This window comes from Hemicordylus capensis, chromosome 2 (assembly GCF_027244095.1).
Source record: "Hemicordylus capensis ecotype Gifberg chromosome 2, rHemCap1.1.pri, whole genome shotgun sequence".
Classification (NCBI taxonomy): domain Eukaryota; kingdom Metazoa; phylum Chordata; class Lepidosauria; order Squamata; family Cordylidae; genus Hemicordylus; species Hemicordylus capensis.
The window spans coordinates 410288411-410304920 of NC_069658.1; the positions used below are offsets into that span (position 1 = coordinate 410288411).

The 16510-nt window shown below is 44.9% G+C and overlaps 1 protein-coding gene across 5 annotated transcripts in view; it reads left to right on the top strand.

Annotated features, from left to right (window-relative positions):
* Positions 1-16510, top strand: part of WIPI1 (WD repeat domain, phosphoinositide interacting 1) — an 87696-nt gene that overhangs the window by 53894 nt on the left and 17292 nt on the right. For all 5 annotated transcript variants that reach the window (XM_053287863.1, XM_053287862.1, XM_053287861.1 and 2 more), the window contains 3 exons: positions 571-667; positions 13585-13682; positions 15779-15871. In XM_053287863.1, the coding sequence (XP_053143838.1) occupies positions 571-667; positions 13585-13682; positions 15779-15871 (288 nt within the window). The remainder of the gene's footprint in view (positions 1-570; positions 668-13584; positions 13683-15778; positions 15872-16510) is intronic.

A 16510-nucleotide genomic window follows, 5' to 3' on the forward strand; every position in this document is an offset into this window, starting at 1 on the left:
AGCAGCAGAAACATCGTCCCAAGAGAAAAATAACTGGTTGCAGTGGCCCCCATCTGCCAAATTGTGTTGATTTGGCATAGAATAGCCCTGTGGGATGATGCGGAAGCAAAGCAGTAGTGAGTGATCTGTCGACAATTTGAGCACTTTCTACTGTTTTGTTTCTATGTCTTCCAAAAGGATATGGTGTATGTATATCCTGGTAGCGAAGACTGTTTCTCCAGGGCCAAGCAAGTGTCTGTCTTCTCCATAATCCGCTGTAGGACAATAGGCAGTTTTGAATCCACACTGGAAAAGTCTTATGCCTTAAAAAAATGTTACTTCTGGCTTAGAAGGTAAGAGATTATGGAAAGGACTTTGGACGACATTGATGTGCAGCCACCCTGCCCTTCAATAGTGAAGTGTCGTGCGGAAGGGATGGAGCACTGCCTTTTCCTTTCTATGTGGCATATGACACCCAGTATCTCTCTTTACCCCGCATATGTTTTGATTGTTAGCAGAGCTGTGAAACTAATATATGCCAAGGGGTTCCTTTCCCATTTCTAAGCAATGTTGTGTGTTTTGTCCTTGCAGAGATTGATTGTTTGTCTGGAAGAATCTATTTATATTCATAACATTAAGGACATGAAGCTTCTGAAAACTATCCTGGACACCCCACCAAACGCAACAGGTAAGAGAGCAGGCTTGACTTGTAAAGGAAGGTCAAGAGGGATAGACCCAGCAGAGGGAACCTAGAAGTTCATTTGAGGGTTATTTAAAACAAGAACAAGGAACAAAAGGATCAAACCTTTTCCTGGTCCTGTAGTGCTTCTGTGTCACTGCAATACTGTCTGGAAGCCCTAAGGATGCATTCATTCAGTGGAAAGGCTCCCTCACTCCTTTCAAAATGTCCAGCGGGGAAGTACTTGCATAGCACTGTGCTTCTAGAGGAATGTTTGTCTTTCTGTTACCTCCAAGTCAACACTTAATGCTGGAAAGGTTGTGCCATCAAGTCAGTGTCGACTCCTGGAGACCACAGAGCCATGTGGTTTTCTTGGTGGAATACAAAAGTGGTTTACCATTGCCTTCTCCCACACAATATGAGACCTTTCTATATCGCTGCTGCCCAATATAGGAGTTTCCCATAGTCTGGGAAACACACCAGCAGGGATTCAAACCAACAGCCTCCTGCTCTCTAGGCAGGTTACTTGCCACTGCGCCATTAGGTGGCCTCAACACTTAATGTAATCTGAAGTAATTATCCTGGGGCGAGAGGAATGCCAAGGAGTGTGCTGCCTCATGCTTTGATCATTACAGGGTTGGTTCAAAGAATGTGTGTTCCTGTGCCATTATCCCTTAAGTCAAGCATGCCAACTATCCACTAAAGGAGAGTTGTACGCACTTCCTTCCATCATTCAGTACTGCATCAGGTGACGAGGAGTGCTTTATTATGGTCATTGACCCAACAATACAAAACACAGCAAAGACAATACAAATCGTGCAAAAAAGAGACACAGAGTCAAGGTCTTCATAATATCAGTAACTCAAACCAGCTATAAGTGAATGCTTGCTTACCTTGGCAGTAGCCAAAGACCCATAATGATCCCTAGAGGTGGCAGTGGATAGAGGTACCCATCGCTACTGACAAATATGGAGTCCAGCTTGTTCCCCCAGCTTTATCCAAGACAGCCCCTCACCCTGTTGGTAGCACAACTGTCCCTGTTCCACCAGGACTCTTCATTCCTGTCCCAGAACCAGGTGGGTCTTTGTTTCTCTTGCCACTCCACAGTGGTGAAATCTGGCCCACTTCCAACCCTGTGACGTTGCTGTAGGTTGGGTAACCCTGCTGGGCCTCAGCAGTGTAGGGAGAGGAAATTGCTGCCTCAGTCCTGTGGTCCACTCTTACCATCAGAAAGGCGCGAGGAGGGGAATACAGAGCGGACTTGACTAGCTGCTGGTCTTGGCAGTACTACGAACCATTCTCTATGGCACTATCACAGCCAAATCCAGATTGCATGTGGGAGGGGAGAAGCTGCTCTGGTCCCTGCCTCTGTTTTGGCATCCTTTGGGGCATATTCTCCACTTTATCTTTCCACCCTCTCCAAAGCAGCTTTCTGCCTTCCAGGCTCAGTACTGTGTTGGGGTACTTTTGAAAGGTCCTTGTCTACAAGTGTTCAAGCTTGTGGTGCTCTTATACCATGGTGTCTTGCATCCCTCTACCCACAAGATTGAGAACACTAGGGGAGTGTAGTAATTAGTGTTGGACTAGGAGCAGGGAGACCCAGGTTCAAATTCCCACTCAGCTGCAAAGCTCACTAGGTGACCTGGAGCCAGCTGCTCATTCTTTCTCAACCTAGCCTACCATACAGGGTTGTTAGGGAGATGATAATGGGGTGGGAAGAACCACATGTGCAGTCTTGAGCTCCTTGGAGGAAGGGTAGGTTAAGATAACATATCCGCAGACAACACCTGTTCAGTCAGGCTTTTAGTTGATCTTGAACCTAATTTTAAATTTTAATCTGTTTTAATTGTTTTTAGGTTTATAAATGTTTTAATTAGTTGTAAACCTGTTAGTTAATTGTAAACGTAGTTATAGGCAGTATATACATTTGTTCAATAAAAATTGGAAGGAACAGGTGAGAGCTTGATTTAATATTGGGGTATGTCTGGTGATTGGTTTCCCTTCCCTTCTGTTTACACATTTTGAATGGAATTAGTATATACTTGTTGCTCAGTAAAGCTTATTGGCTGACATCTGGACTAAGTACTTGCACAAAGATGTTGCACTAGTGCACTTTTGTACGAGTGCAACAAGATTCACAGCCTATGGCATGCTTTGCATGTGTAGTGGAAATTTGCACAAGGGTGTGATTCTGAGACTTCCCCTGATGTTATGCAGCTGTGCCATCTTCTTGGATGACAAGTGTCTTGTTGTTCTGGATGTCATCCAGTGCTGACATCTGCTTTGTTTCCCTCAGCTTTCCAAGCAGTATCGGTACATTTTTAAAAAATTATAGTTGTGCACTTGCATGCACAAATGTTTGTGTACCTCCTCATCGCTTTCCCCCAATAATCACTAAATGCAGTATAGCCTCAAATGCTTCATGCTCTATTTGAGATTTGCTTGAGCATGTTGGCACTTTCCAGATACACCCTGCAGCATTATGAGAACCTGCTATACCCATTGCAAAAGTGCAAGTTGGATAAAATGCACCTGGATTTGAATCTAGAGAACCATTCCTGTTTCCTATACTCTTAAAAACAAAGCAAAAAATCCAGAGTGCCTATTTGCTCCCTTAGCATCATAGGGTGGAAGTATCTTTTAATTATTGTATCCTGGGCAGGAGTTTGTAGGTAGTGGCTGGAGGCTGTATAGGTCCCTCTGCTTTTAATGGCCATGAGCAGCAATCCTAAATGTGCTTACTTTAAAACAGTTAACATGTTAGGCTTGGGCTATAATTCTAATCTTTTTACATGGATGATTAGACCGGCCATTTTAAGAGGGTGGCACTATATTAGAGACTGTATGGGACTACAGCGTGGTGTAGTGGTTAGAGTGCTGGACTAGGACCGGGGAGACCCAAGTTCAAATTCCCATTCAGCCATGATACTAGCTGGGTGACTCTGGGCCAGTCACTTCTCTCTCAGCCTAACCTACTTCACAGGGTTGTTGTGAGGAGAAACCCAAGTATGTAGTATACCGCTCTGTGCTCCTTGGAGGAAGAGCGGGATATAAAATGTAAAAAATAAAATAAATATAGCCAGATACTGGAGATGGAATATCTGTTCCTGTTCCAGGCTGATTTGGCCTATATTGTTGCACTGCTCAGTAGTGCAGAATTGCTGCTAGAGCCTCCAAGGCCTACTTAAGATGCTGCTTGATCTGCATGACTGCTGCTAAGGATGCTTGCATTTGATTTGATTTGAGTGCAATACAGGGCACAAAAGAACTCAACCCATGCAGCATTCATTGTGCCTCACATCTTGTTTAAATTGGTCACCTTTCTTGCAAGTTCACACCAGAAATCAGTGCAAGTTGACACAAGCAATCCCTGGGAGTTCCTCTGATATTCTGACACTGATGGAAGCATCTGGTTTAATAAGGAATTGGCATGCGCAAAGCCACATGGTGACTTCTTTGTGCTCATCTGGAGCCCTGTTTAAATCAGGCTTTGGTGGCAGCAACCATATCACTATTTTAACATCTGAAGCAGACTTTTTGCCAACCTCCTCTGGAGCTGCTGTGAACGACGTAGTTTGTTCTTTCCCAAGGCCAGAGGCTTGTTTTCTCTCTTGTACAATAGTGAATTAATTTGAATGGATTTTTACAAGAAAACCACAAGGAGTTTGATGTATTTAAGTAAATTGGGCTAAATAATATTTTGTCCAATCAGTGCAGTGCTGAGAATTGTTGAGGCTTATATTCCAAGCTCCCTGGGGTTGCGGAATGGGGTGACGATAATGGGGTTTCTTCCTCGGGAGTGTCGCAAGGTGGTTGGAGTGAGCCCTAGGCCAAGAAGTGAAGGTGGGCTCTTACCCACCCATCCCCCACTGCCTTGTCGTCCTCTCATATATCTTTGCTGCTGAACAACTGTGAGGACATGATGAAAAACAAAACATTCTTGGCACACCCTTTCTTTTGCTCTTGTGGAAAAATCACGTGTGTGTGTGTGCATGTGTGCGTGCACACAAACACGTGTGTGCATACACGCACCCGGCTCAGACACATTATTTAAACTTCATATCCCTTCTACAATCACCTCGTACTGTATATTCATACAGCCTGTCTACCCACATGTTCTCATGAGCACACATACTATAGTCAAGGTTTTCCAGAGAAAACTTGAGTTTGGCGGAGGGAGGGAGGGATACTGCCTGACACTCCTCCGCACTTCCCTCCTAGACTTGTCTTGCTTGAAGCTGAGTCGAGTCCTGCGATCAGGAGCCAGCAGTGTGCCAATAAGTCAGGAGAGCGGGAGAGCAAAGAGTGAGCTTTCACCCAGCCAGCGGACCCTGCTTCCCAGGGCCCAAGGCCATTTGTCCCACCTTATTTAGTTATAGCTACGTCCCTATTCTTGTGCTTCTTTCAGGGAAAGACTAGGTCTTCTAAAAATTTATAAGTGTATTGCATGTACTCTCTGCCCTCCTCTCGCCCATTTTCTGCCAAACTACAAATTATTCAATATGAACTTGAATTCTGTAAAGAGAGAATAAATCATGCAGGTAGTTTATCTATACAAATATTTGCTAATCTTGGATTGGCGCTTTTTTGGCAGCAGTATCGGGGGAAGATTGGAGTCTGAGTAGACCAGATGGGTGATCATATAACAGGTGGTCTTGCAGAATGGTAGTCAGTCAGGCTATGTTGTGAGCAGGGCTGTCTTGGCAACTTGGCCAGATAAAGTAAACCACATAAAGCTGGTTCTTTCCCATTGCTTCCAGTCTTGGCTCACTGGCTCTACAGCAAATGAGTGCCTGCTTGGTTCCTTAGAGGAGCCAAACTTGGCCTGCACTTGACCTGCTTCAGGCTCTTAACAGATGGCCTCTTGCTGTGAATGAAGCCCATTTAAAGCTTTGGCCAAGAGTAAATGATACTTCTTACAAAACCCTTTATTACGTTTCCCAAAGGCATAAACATCCAGTGGTCAGGGATTTAAACCTTAAATGAACTCTAATCTTACTTTAAAATAAATTGGCGGAAGTTAATGATGCTAACTGAAGTTGCTTCAGCGTGACACTGTTCAGTCCCAACCATACTTACTTGGAACTAAAATCCATTTATGTCATTGGGATTTACTTCGGAGTAAGCCTGTAGGCTTGCAGCCTGATCCTATGCATATTTACATAGAAGTAAGTTCAGTGGCATTCAGGTTTGCCCAGCACATGAAGGTGGCAGACCTCCCCGCTGCCCCAATGCGGCGCTTCCCAATTTCATCTTAAGGGGTGGGTGGGCTTCATGATTTAAACGCCAAAGGGGCATCTTGGGGGTGTTGAGCACCCCACTTGGCCAGCACTTTTACCTTTGCAGCCAGTCCCCTGGTTGTCCTTTTCTCCCACCCTGGCACTCAGATGTCATTGGTGCATCCCGTCTTAGGGGAGCTACAGGAGGGGCAGTACTGTACACTATCTATTCAAAAACAGTGGTAGAAAATTAGCTAAGCAAAGTTGACGTGTCACCGTGTGTGTATCTGTGTAGGGGATGGGTGTTGGCTCAGAGCTGCTAGCTTGCACCATGTTGATACTGGCAAGCCACTCAGTTCTTATAAGGAAGGCTCTTTCAACAAGTCTGTCTTTTGCAACTCCTCCTCCTGTGTGCTGCTGTTAGGGAGGGCTCCTTTAATGGCCTGAGTCTGTACCACAGCAAGGCTGCTCTGCAGAGAAGTTCCTGCCTCTTGCTCTTCATGAGGCTTCAAACTACTCTTCAAACCATTTGCTTTCAAGTAGCCTTTCTGATGTCCCTCTAGATTACTCCAAAATAAGACAGGAAACACAGAGTTTGGATACTCTTTGTCCACCTTGAATTGGTCCAAAGATGATGATATTTCCCCCAGGTTTATATCTCTCCTGTTTGGAGGCCAATACTGCAACCACAGTCTGTTGATACTCCAACAATCTATGTTTGGCCCAATACCAAACTGAATTCCTAATCCAGAGAGAACACCCAGTACTTGTCCAAGCACATCATCGTCCTTAACCTGTGGCAAGACTGCTGTAACATTTCAAAACCATCAGCAGGTGAACAGCTGTAGGGGCTATTAGATAGGAAACTCGGTAAAAAAAAATCTTAATCTCATTTCACTCCTAGTATGAAATGAAAACTGTTTTTGTTAATATTGCTAACAAAGCTTTTAGTATATTTTCCTTTTAACACTTTAAAATATCTTGAATTATTAACACTGTTGGAGTTTTAATCCAACAGGGTCTGTTATTTTAAGACCGCTCTGGGCACATTCGGAAATCTTTTGCTTGTTACTGGAGAAATTGGCTGTTTAATTTTAATTAAAGCTTTTCTTTTTCTTTCTTTCTTGTTCCAATGCTAATTTCTCCAGTAACAAGCAAAAGATTTTTGAATGCGCCCACAGTAGTTCTGATAGTGTCCATAGTTATTCATCTCCCACTTCTTCTTTTCTGTCTGTTCAAAGTATAATCCTCTGATGAGGTTTATTTCTTCCTTGTCAGATACTTAACTTTAACCTGGGTTTGGTATTGTCTGATGCAGAATCACTCCCATTGGTAATGTGGCTAGCTAGCATGCAAATGTCATGCCAAAAAAGGCAGGGGAATAGATGTGTGTGGGATGTAAAATAGGGGCAGACAAGAAAATTGTATGTTTGTGTTTTTTAAAAAAAGTACACATGTACACAAAACCAAAACATTTGCATCTCTACCATATACTAAAAATGGGGGATGGTGGTATATCCTAAATGGTTCACTGTTTTTTAAAAAAAGTGTCCGCTGGAAGCAAGTTAAGAGAATTATGAGAAGAACACATCTGCATTTCTGAATATACATGAAAGAATAAGTGAAGTTGACAGTATTGGGAGCATAGAAGGGAAATATGTGGTTATGTGCAGAAGAGGCATTTTTTGCATGCTGTTAAAATGCTTAATATAAACTGCTGTACTATGAAAAGTCCAACCATGTGAATAATTTCAGAGGTTTTAAAAAGTGGCAGTGCTAAAAATTAGAAGGACAAAAGGAGTGCTGATGAAGCTGTTAGCAACGTAAACAAAAACAGTTTTCATTTCATAATGGAGCAAATAAAATAAGGCGAGAGATTGAGAAAATGACTAAGCTTATCTTGAGTGTGTTTTTGTCATAATTCCTTCAAGATAAAATGGAAATTATCCTCTTTAAAAACAAACATACATTGTTATTATAGATATTAAAATATACAAAACAAACTCTCCACTGCAGAGCAAAGTCCTAATATGTGCAGTGGTTGACATCCAGGCTAGGATTCTGCTGGTGCAACAGTGCTGACTTGGATGAGCAGGGAAGGGGCAACTTTTCCAATCTCCCCCCGCCGCCATACTCAATGTGCATCACAAAAATATGTTCTTGAGGGTCATGCGACATATTTTTTGACACACGTGGAGCAGGAAGAGATTGTAAAAGTTGCCCCTTCCTTGCTCATCAGAGTCAGCACTGTTGCACCAGCTCAGTGGATGATAGCCAGTATGTATAACTTGTATATAATGTTGACCACAAGGACACCATTTCCATCCATGTGTGCATTCCTCTGTTCAAAGACATGCAGAGCCTCAAAATAATAAAATACTTTGGGTTGAACTAAACTTTCAAGTGGTTGAGGACTGGTCAGGTGCAAGAGGTGAGCAGAATTCTTAGGAGGCTGGAAAGCAAGCGCATGATTGCCACATTTGCAGTAGCTGCCTCTACTGTATGGCATTTTGCTGCTGATCAGGAGAAGGCCTCACATATGCTTTAATGAGTTCTTCTGGGTGCTTTCCAGGTTACCCTCTACAACAGTGTCACTACGTGTCCTCCAAGTGTGCTTCCATTCTGCCTGTGTTTCAACTTCACAGTCTCTGCGTTGTCAGCAAGGTGCCGTTCACATTTGCATGTGCATTGCAAAGAAAGAAAGAATAGCTGTATTCTCCCGTTGTAGGAGTTTGCTAGAAAGGACTGCTCCTCCTGTTGGTGGCTTTGCACAACAGACGGCTTCAACCCTTTGTTTGCGTTTTGAATGCGATCTGCATCTGCCAAGCAGAAGCACTTTACTGCTGTTGCAGTAGGTAAGCAGGAAAGTGCCCTACACTTGTATTCTTCGAGACAAGTTAGGGGTATTTTGCTGATACCCCTTTGGGGAACTAGTCCCACCCTGTGACACCTTATGAATTATGAACTAGGCAGCCACTCAGCTTTGTGCTCTCTCTTAAATGGCAGCAGCAAATCTGTTCTGTGTGCTTTTAAGAAGTGTGCATCTGAATTCTTTCTCAGCATGTTTTCCCTGCTTGATTCTCCCAGGTGAAACCTCTAGCTGGGCCTGTTGACTTGTTGTGCTTCTGACTTGGTTTGTTTAGCTTCAGAATGCGCTAGATCCTAAGTCATCTCCAAATGATGACAGGAAATAGGCTTCACTAAATGTTCTTTCATGGCTTTTTACAGATCATGAGTCCAAGGTCCTCCTTTTCAAGAGGTTTCCTGACTCTTTAAGCTGCCGTGATCTGGCTTGCATGCCACACAGGCCATTTCCTGTGTAATGTTATGCATGCAATTTGTGCTATCTCTCTTCCCCCATATTTGCATGCCCACAGGGTTTTGCAAGTGTGAAACTTGCAAGTATGCAGGCTCCTTTCACAGATGTTTCCAGAGATAATCTCAGGCTGGTTCCCTATGAGTTTATGGGTACAAATGTGACCCGCTAGCAGGAACCTGAGAACATAGACTCCAACATTTCAGTGATGAAAATACATACAGTGATGTAAGTACAGACCAGAGGAGAGCTGGTCTTGCGGTAGCAAGTATGACCTGGTTAAACTCGCCTTCCCTGCCCCCCTCCCCCGACGAGGGTTCACGTGTTCCTGGGAGCACAGACTGTGCTCCCAGACAACCTGTGCTGCAATACGGAGCTCCAGAGGCCAGGATGACATGTCCCAGTCTTCAGGGATCCCACAATGCACCGAGTGCAGTGCATTGGGGGATTCCCTCAGGAAATAGGTGTGCTAGATGCTCATGTCTGTGTGACCAGGCTGGAAGCAGCACAAGCTCGCACATGAGCAGCAAGCACGGGTTAGGGGAGTACTCACTCCCTTAACCTTTGCTAATGACTGGGGTAAAAAGCCAGGCTAGACGCCACTGCTCTGCCACCTAGCCTAACCCAGGCTGGGCTTCCCTTGCCTGGGTTAGGGTGGGTGTGAGAACAACCTCAATGCCAAGGGGGCGACTGTTTGGTAAATTTATACCAGAAAAACATAATTATCCTACATTATGTAATTAAGCAATTCAATATATGTGCCACAAAATGTCTGCAGTGTGTGAAATATCAGGCCATGCACAGCTTGGTGCTTTAGTGTTCATGTGTTTGCATTTACTTCCGTGTGACTTGCACAAGCAACGTTTGAAAAAGGCATTCCCCCAAATGCAAAACCAGGGGCAGTGATTTTATCAGGGACAGGTTCTAGAAAATAAGGAGGCTCTCCACACTACTCATGTGGGCTTGGCCCGCTCTCCCAGCACACAAGCACTTCGCCCTCCCTGGATCAGCCACCCACACGATTACTGGCTCACTCATGGAGATGAGTGGGGCGCTGAGGATCGGTGGCCCCATGGCCACCAGAAGTCCCAGCATGCCCCGCACACATGCGCGAGGCATTCTGGGGGGACCCCCAACACCGGGAGGCTTGTTGTAGCCACTCGGTTGGGAATCTACTTGTGTGTCGTTGTGGCATGCGATCACCAAAACGGGGTTAGCAGAGCACTCACTCTGGCTAGCTGCTGCTGAACCACCGGGCTTGCCCGCAAGTCTGGTGGTTCCCACGACCGCTGGAAAGTGGGCTGGGCTCCCTTAGCCCAATTTCCAGCAATCGTGAGGATAGCCTCAAGGACTGTCCCTGTAAGACAGGAACAGTTGTGGGGTTTGCCAAAGTACATGTTGGGGTTTCTTGTGAGCAGGCTGAAGAAGCGTCAAAAGTAGCTGAGCGTGTAAAGAAGCAGGCCACGGAATTAGAGGTGAAGTAGGGAAAAACGGGTCTGTGAGAAACCCGAATCTTATCAGGTTTAGGAGCTGATTGCAGCTTTTTGGAAATTACCTGTCTGAGGCTAAGCGTATTTTACTACTGAGGCTGTATTGAAGATTTATAAGATTTGCAGTTCCTGCCTCTGCTTATAGTGCCTGTCCAGAAGTGATCAGAGCAGGGGAGTTGACTCTGTGGACAAGGTGGGAGCATGATGCTTCCTGACAGTGGCTGACATCCTAACAAAGTGCAAACGTTAGGAGGTTCTGTGGGGATGCAGTGAGCTGGGTTGCTGCGCTCAAGTCCCCCTGTCCTCTGTAAACATTGTTGCGCCAGTGGTCAAAACTTCCCAATTCAGCCCATGCTCTGGAAGAGAGGAAACACATCTCTTGAGCCGTCAGCCAGTGTGATTAGAATTGCATCCCTTTTTCTTTTTTGATCGTGTGTTTAATAGCTGCATCGCAGAATGTGTGGCTTTGTCTAGCAGGGAGATGCAGTGACTAGGCAAGACGCAGACTTTCTCTCAGAGCAAGCTCATGTGAGGGAAAGAAATGCTGACTCATCCATGCAGAGCTTTCTGGCAAAGGCTACTCCTAAAACTCTTTATTTTTGGTAGGTTCTAAAGGCTGCCGCCACCACCCACTTATCGACAGGGCTACACACACACCCTGGGCTTGGGTGGAAATCCCAGGGAAAACTCTCTTTATTTTGCTATTGGAAAAGTATACAAAAATCCTCCATGCGCAAGCCTACATGTGGTGGGAAAACTAATAGCTGCTGAGCTCCTAAGGTGTGTTTTGCACCAGAGGAAAAGCCCCCTTTCAGCCCCTGCTTCTCCTGAGTTAAAAATCCACTCGGATGAGGCTTGTAAAAGAAAAGAACAAAAATAAAAACTGTTTTATTCAGATGCCACAGATTGCTTCTGTCAGAGGCTTTCCCAGCTTTTAGTTATAGGTAAAAATACTCAGTAGTTACAAGAATACTTCAAAAAGCACCTCAGATGAAGTTGGGGCGGCATGCTTTAAAAATCATAGTTATCCAGTTGCAAGGAACAGGTATGTAGGAAAATACAAAAGCACAATTAAAACTTAGAGTCTTACAACACCCTGGCTGGATGGTGAAGGCTAGTGTTTCTTGGTTTAGTTACGTTGCAGATAAACAATAGACCAGTATCAGGGATATACAAAGCACACACAAAAGAAAATGCAAAATCTGACTAAACAAACTTTCCCTAGACTAAACTTCCCGAAGACCAAAGTCTTGGCTTTCTTTGTCTTGAACTCACCAACTTCTAGATGAGAATTCAAGTTTCCTGCCCTCCTGTCTTTCAAGGAGCTGCAGAGATCATTCCATGAGAGAAATCTCCAAGCTAGCTTTGACCATGAGGGAACAAAACTCCATTGCTTCTCACAAAGCCTTTCTGCCCGTGCTTCTTTCACCTCCAGCATAGCTTCTTCTAACAAAGAAACTCTCCTTCCTCCCAACAGCTCTCTAGGTCCCACCCACCTGGTGTGCTGATTGGCTTAGCCCTGTAGTTCATCAGTCTGTCAGTCAGGACAGGGTTCACTTCCAGTTAACTCTTTATGGGGGGCGTGTCTGATCACTACAAGCTGTTAAACCTCCACAGAGCCTCCATGCAGTAGGGGGTGAGGGAAGGTGGCAACTCTGAAGTATGTGCAGTTCTCCATATACATATAAAGTAGTGACCTGCCTCTTCTTCTCAGGCTACCAATTCCTGCTCTGGTGAAAACTCCACACAAAGCTCCTTTCCTCTTCCAGGTTCTGTTTTCCCTTTTGCATAATTCTTTTCCATAGCTCATCTCAGCTGAAAAGACTATAGCAGCTGGCAGAGAAGGGTTAGAAAGAGATCAGTCATGTGATGCTGCAAGCTCTCACTCATGATGTCAGACAATAGCTGGCCTTAGCAAATGCTTCCTGGCTCTTGAGGCCTTGCCAAGACAGCATATCCTGGCACCACCATTTGCTTGAAACACAGACATGCTTCCATTTCCTGTCCAAGAGTTGTACACACTCTCTGTTTGGGATTCTTGCAGCCCTTTAACCTTGAAACTGCCGTTGCTTGAAGTACCTTCGTAACAGGCCCTTTGGATTTCTTGCATAAGCCCAGTTAAATACAGATTTTACTGATTTTGTTGCCTTCAAATTTCAACAGAGGCTGCAGCAGGCACTACTTTAGAGTTCCAGATAAATGTGTGCTCTGGAGTCCTTCTGTTTCAGTGGTTTTTATGCTGCCTTTCTACAGCATTATTCAGGGTGGCCTATAGATGGCTTAGGGAAATTACATCACAATAACAATCGAGCAATTTAAAATCAATTACAACTTAACTTTAAAAACGCATGCTGAAACAACAGCAGCTCGTTCCTGCTTAAGGGCGGAAATCCTGGAAAAACCCTCTGAAATAGAGTTGTATATACTACTTGGTGGAGTAAGCACTCCCTTTCAACTTGCATTCGAGCTCTTCGTGTTGCTGTTTTTGTCCCGTTTCCCACCATCTTGAAGGACTGCATGAAACCAGCCTTGCCAGCAGCTTCCCAAGAATTCATTAAGTATCCCTCTGATCTTCCAAGGTCTTGCATCTAAGTATAGGTTATGAAGCAATGGGTGGATTTGTGCAAAATGTTGTTTTGTAGCCAAATAGTCTTCATATGCATTCTAGGTGAAGGATTAAAGCACTGCAGGTACCCTCTCTTACCTTTAGGTGTCACCAGAGTCAGAGATTTTCTGCTGTTAGGCATCCCAGCCTGCAGCTAACCAGAAGAGCCACTGTGGTGCAGGCTGAGCTTGTTTCCGAATAGATGCCACTCCTCTGCCATGGTCCTTAAATACCCTGCTTAGACTGTGAGCTCAATTTCTGCCTAACAATGCCTTCTTTTTTTCCCCCCTTGCTAGGTTTATGTGCACTTTCTATCAATCATTCCAATTCTTACTTGGCATACCCTGGTAGCTCGACTGTTGGAGAGATTGTGTTGTATGATGGAAATAATTTGGTAAGTAACAAAGTGATTTGTGGCTCTGGATGAAGAGCCTCTACTTCATCTTAGTAAGCCCTTAACACACTTTAATTCCTGTTCTGGCCAAGAGCAGAATTAAAGCGAGATGGAGGGAGATTTGCGGACACCTCTTTAAAAGAGGAAAGGACATATTGAGGCGATTCTCACTATCGGGTGAAATCGGGCTAAGGGGGAACCTGGCTCCATTTTGCGCGTGTGTGAGAACCACCGGGCTTGCAGCTGAGCCCAGTCTCACCAATAAAGGGTAACCCAAAGCAGGTAACCTGCTAAAGTTACCCTCCCCTAAGCCCAGGTTAGCGGAGTGAGCACTCCGCTAACGCAGGCTTTCGGATTGTGTGTTGCTGCGCCGCAACTTCGTGCCGTGGCAACTCATGAGTAGACCCCCGAACTTCCCCAGCATACCCTGCACACTTGCGCAGGGCATGCTGGAACTTCCGGGGGCAGCGTGGCCCCCAATCACTGCAGCCCCCACCGGCTCCATGATGGAGCTGGCAGTCGTGTGCCCACTCTCCCCACTTAACCCCATCTGGCGGTTCCCACTGATCATGGGAACCGCCTCATTTGCTCCTAAACCCTTTATTAGCATGACTTTAGTCGAATGTGGCTCATGAGTTTATGAACGTAGTTCATTAATGTAGCAGAATGTGGCTCAGCGACCCTTCTCAGGGAACCCCTTACCATAGTGGACCACTTTCTGTCTAGAAGGTAAAGCCATTTTGGGCTGCACTGGAAGTTCTCCAGTTTTTGAGTTAAGAGTACTGGTTTGCAGGGAGGGGGAGAGAAAAGCAGAAATAGTTCTTGAAACCTCCCTAAATTGTTACAACGGCTGCTGTTTCTCAGTCCTGTTCACTGCCATTGACTTCCTGCTCTTTCTGCACCATCCTCCCCACCTTGCTAATTACTGGGTTTTCTTCATGGGTGATCAGGAATGGTGCAGTGGACAGGATGTTGTCACAGTTCACTTTGACTACATGATGAGCTTGCTAATGGTAAATGGAGTGTGAGAGCAATACATGATAAACACTTCTAGATCTTTCAGAGGCTACAGTGATTGGAGTTCTTTAGCGGGGAAACAAAGGAGGGGACATGCAGAGGCAGCCTGTGAGGGGTGGTGGGAGGTACCTTTAAAGAACCATTACCTTTTGGTACTGCTTGCACCTGGCAGCCCCCCGCAAACACCAGCACTGTGTTGTGCAGAGGCTGCCCTGCCTAGAGCGTGCATCTGGTCTCTGCGCACACGTGGCAGCCATTTGCATGGCCAGTATCCTGGTGCTGACCATGCAAATGGCTGCCTCACATGCTCAGAGGCTAGATGAGCACTGTAGGCAGGGCAGCCTCTGCTCAAGATTATAGGTGGGGCTGCGTGGCTCATGGGCTGCCAGGTGTGAATGGAACCGAAGGTAATGATTTTTAAAGGTACCTCCCGCCACCCCTCACAGGCCCCACCCCCCAGCGCTGCCTTCATGGGCTGCCTCTAGGAACATGATAGAGACCTATGAAACTACGCATGATGTGGGAAAAGTGGGTAGAGAGCTGTTTCTCACTTTTTCTCTCTCAACACTAGAACCTAAAGTAATCTAGTGTGATGGATTGGCAGCAAATTCAAGACAAAAGGAAGTTAATTTCTGGAATTCAATGCCTCGAGAGGTGGTGATGTCCACTAGCTTAGCTGACTTTAAAAGGAGGTTAGACAAATTGGAGGAGAAATCCAACTGTGGTTAGCAGCCAGGATTGCTGTATCTCTGCATACCAGTTGCAACAGCACAGGAGAGCCATTGCCCTCGTGTCATGTGAAGTCTTTCCTGATTGTAAAGATGAGCAGTGGGATGGTTGAAGGGACTTGTGCAATGGTTTAGAACTGGGTTCTCCAACCTTGGTCCTCAGCTGTTGGGTCCCCAGCTGTTGGAGTTGAAGTCCAGCAGCATCTGAGCACCCCCTAGTGTAAGAACCCCTGAGTTAGAAAGCAGTACTGTTCTTTGTACACATTTTGAGGAACAGCCTGAAATTTTCTTCATGAACTTGCAGATTCTTTGGCTCCTGCTTCCGCTAACTTTACACTTTCCCAATCACAGAAAGATGTCTGCTCAATTGCTGCCCATGATGGGCCCCTTGCTGCCCTGGCCTTCAACTCCACTGGATCAAAACTAGCAAGTGCTTCTGAAAAGGTGAGTGAGGGAAACGGCTGCCATCTGAGAGAATTCCCCACAGTGCTTGTATTCTCCTAGAGGAACAGAGTTTTGGAGTGTGTGGGGCAGAAAAGATAACTAACGTTTTGATTATTGTTGTTTACTTTGGCAAATCAGTTTTGTTGTTCAGGAAAAGACTTCTAGTATTTCATTCCATTTTTGTTTATTTAATCATATTTTTATACTACCTGATAGATATATCTCTAAGCAGTATACAAAATTTAAAACACAATATAAAACAGTTAAAATTTCACAAAATGCAGTTTAAAAGGTTTTGCTCTTTTTAGCTTTGTTTTTTTTTTGCCTTGCCTTCCATGAGCACAGAAAAATTGTGTTCCATTGTCATATATTTGAAAAATCAACTTTAAGTACCTGAAAACTGTTAGCATGTATGCCTCCACAATATCGGCCTCTTGCCTAAATTAAGCCTATTATGAGTGCTGAAGTGCCCGGACTAATCTTGACATTACAAACCATTTAAATCTGCATGTATATGAAAACATTGGGGGAAATGACTTCTGAAATTATTTCTTGCATAACATACCCATTAACTCAAAACTCCAGAAATGGTCTATGGAGTTCATGAGTCTCTAGAGGAGCTTGAGAAGAGAAAAGCTC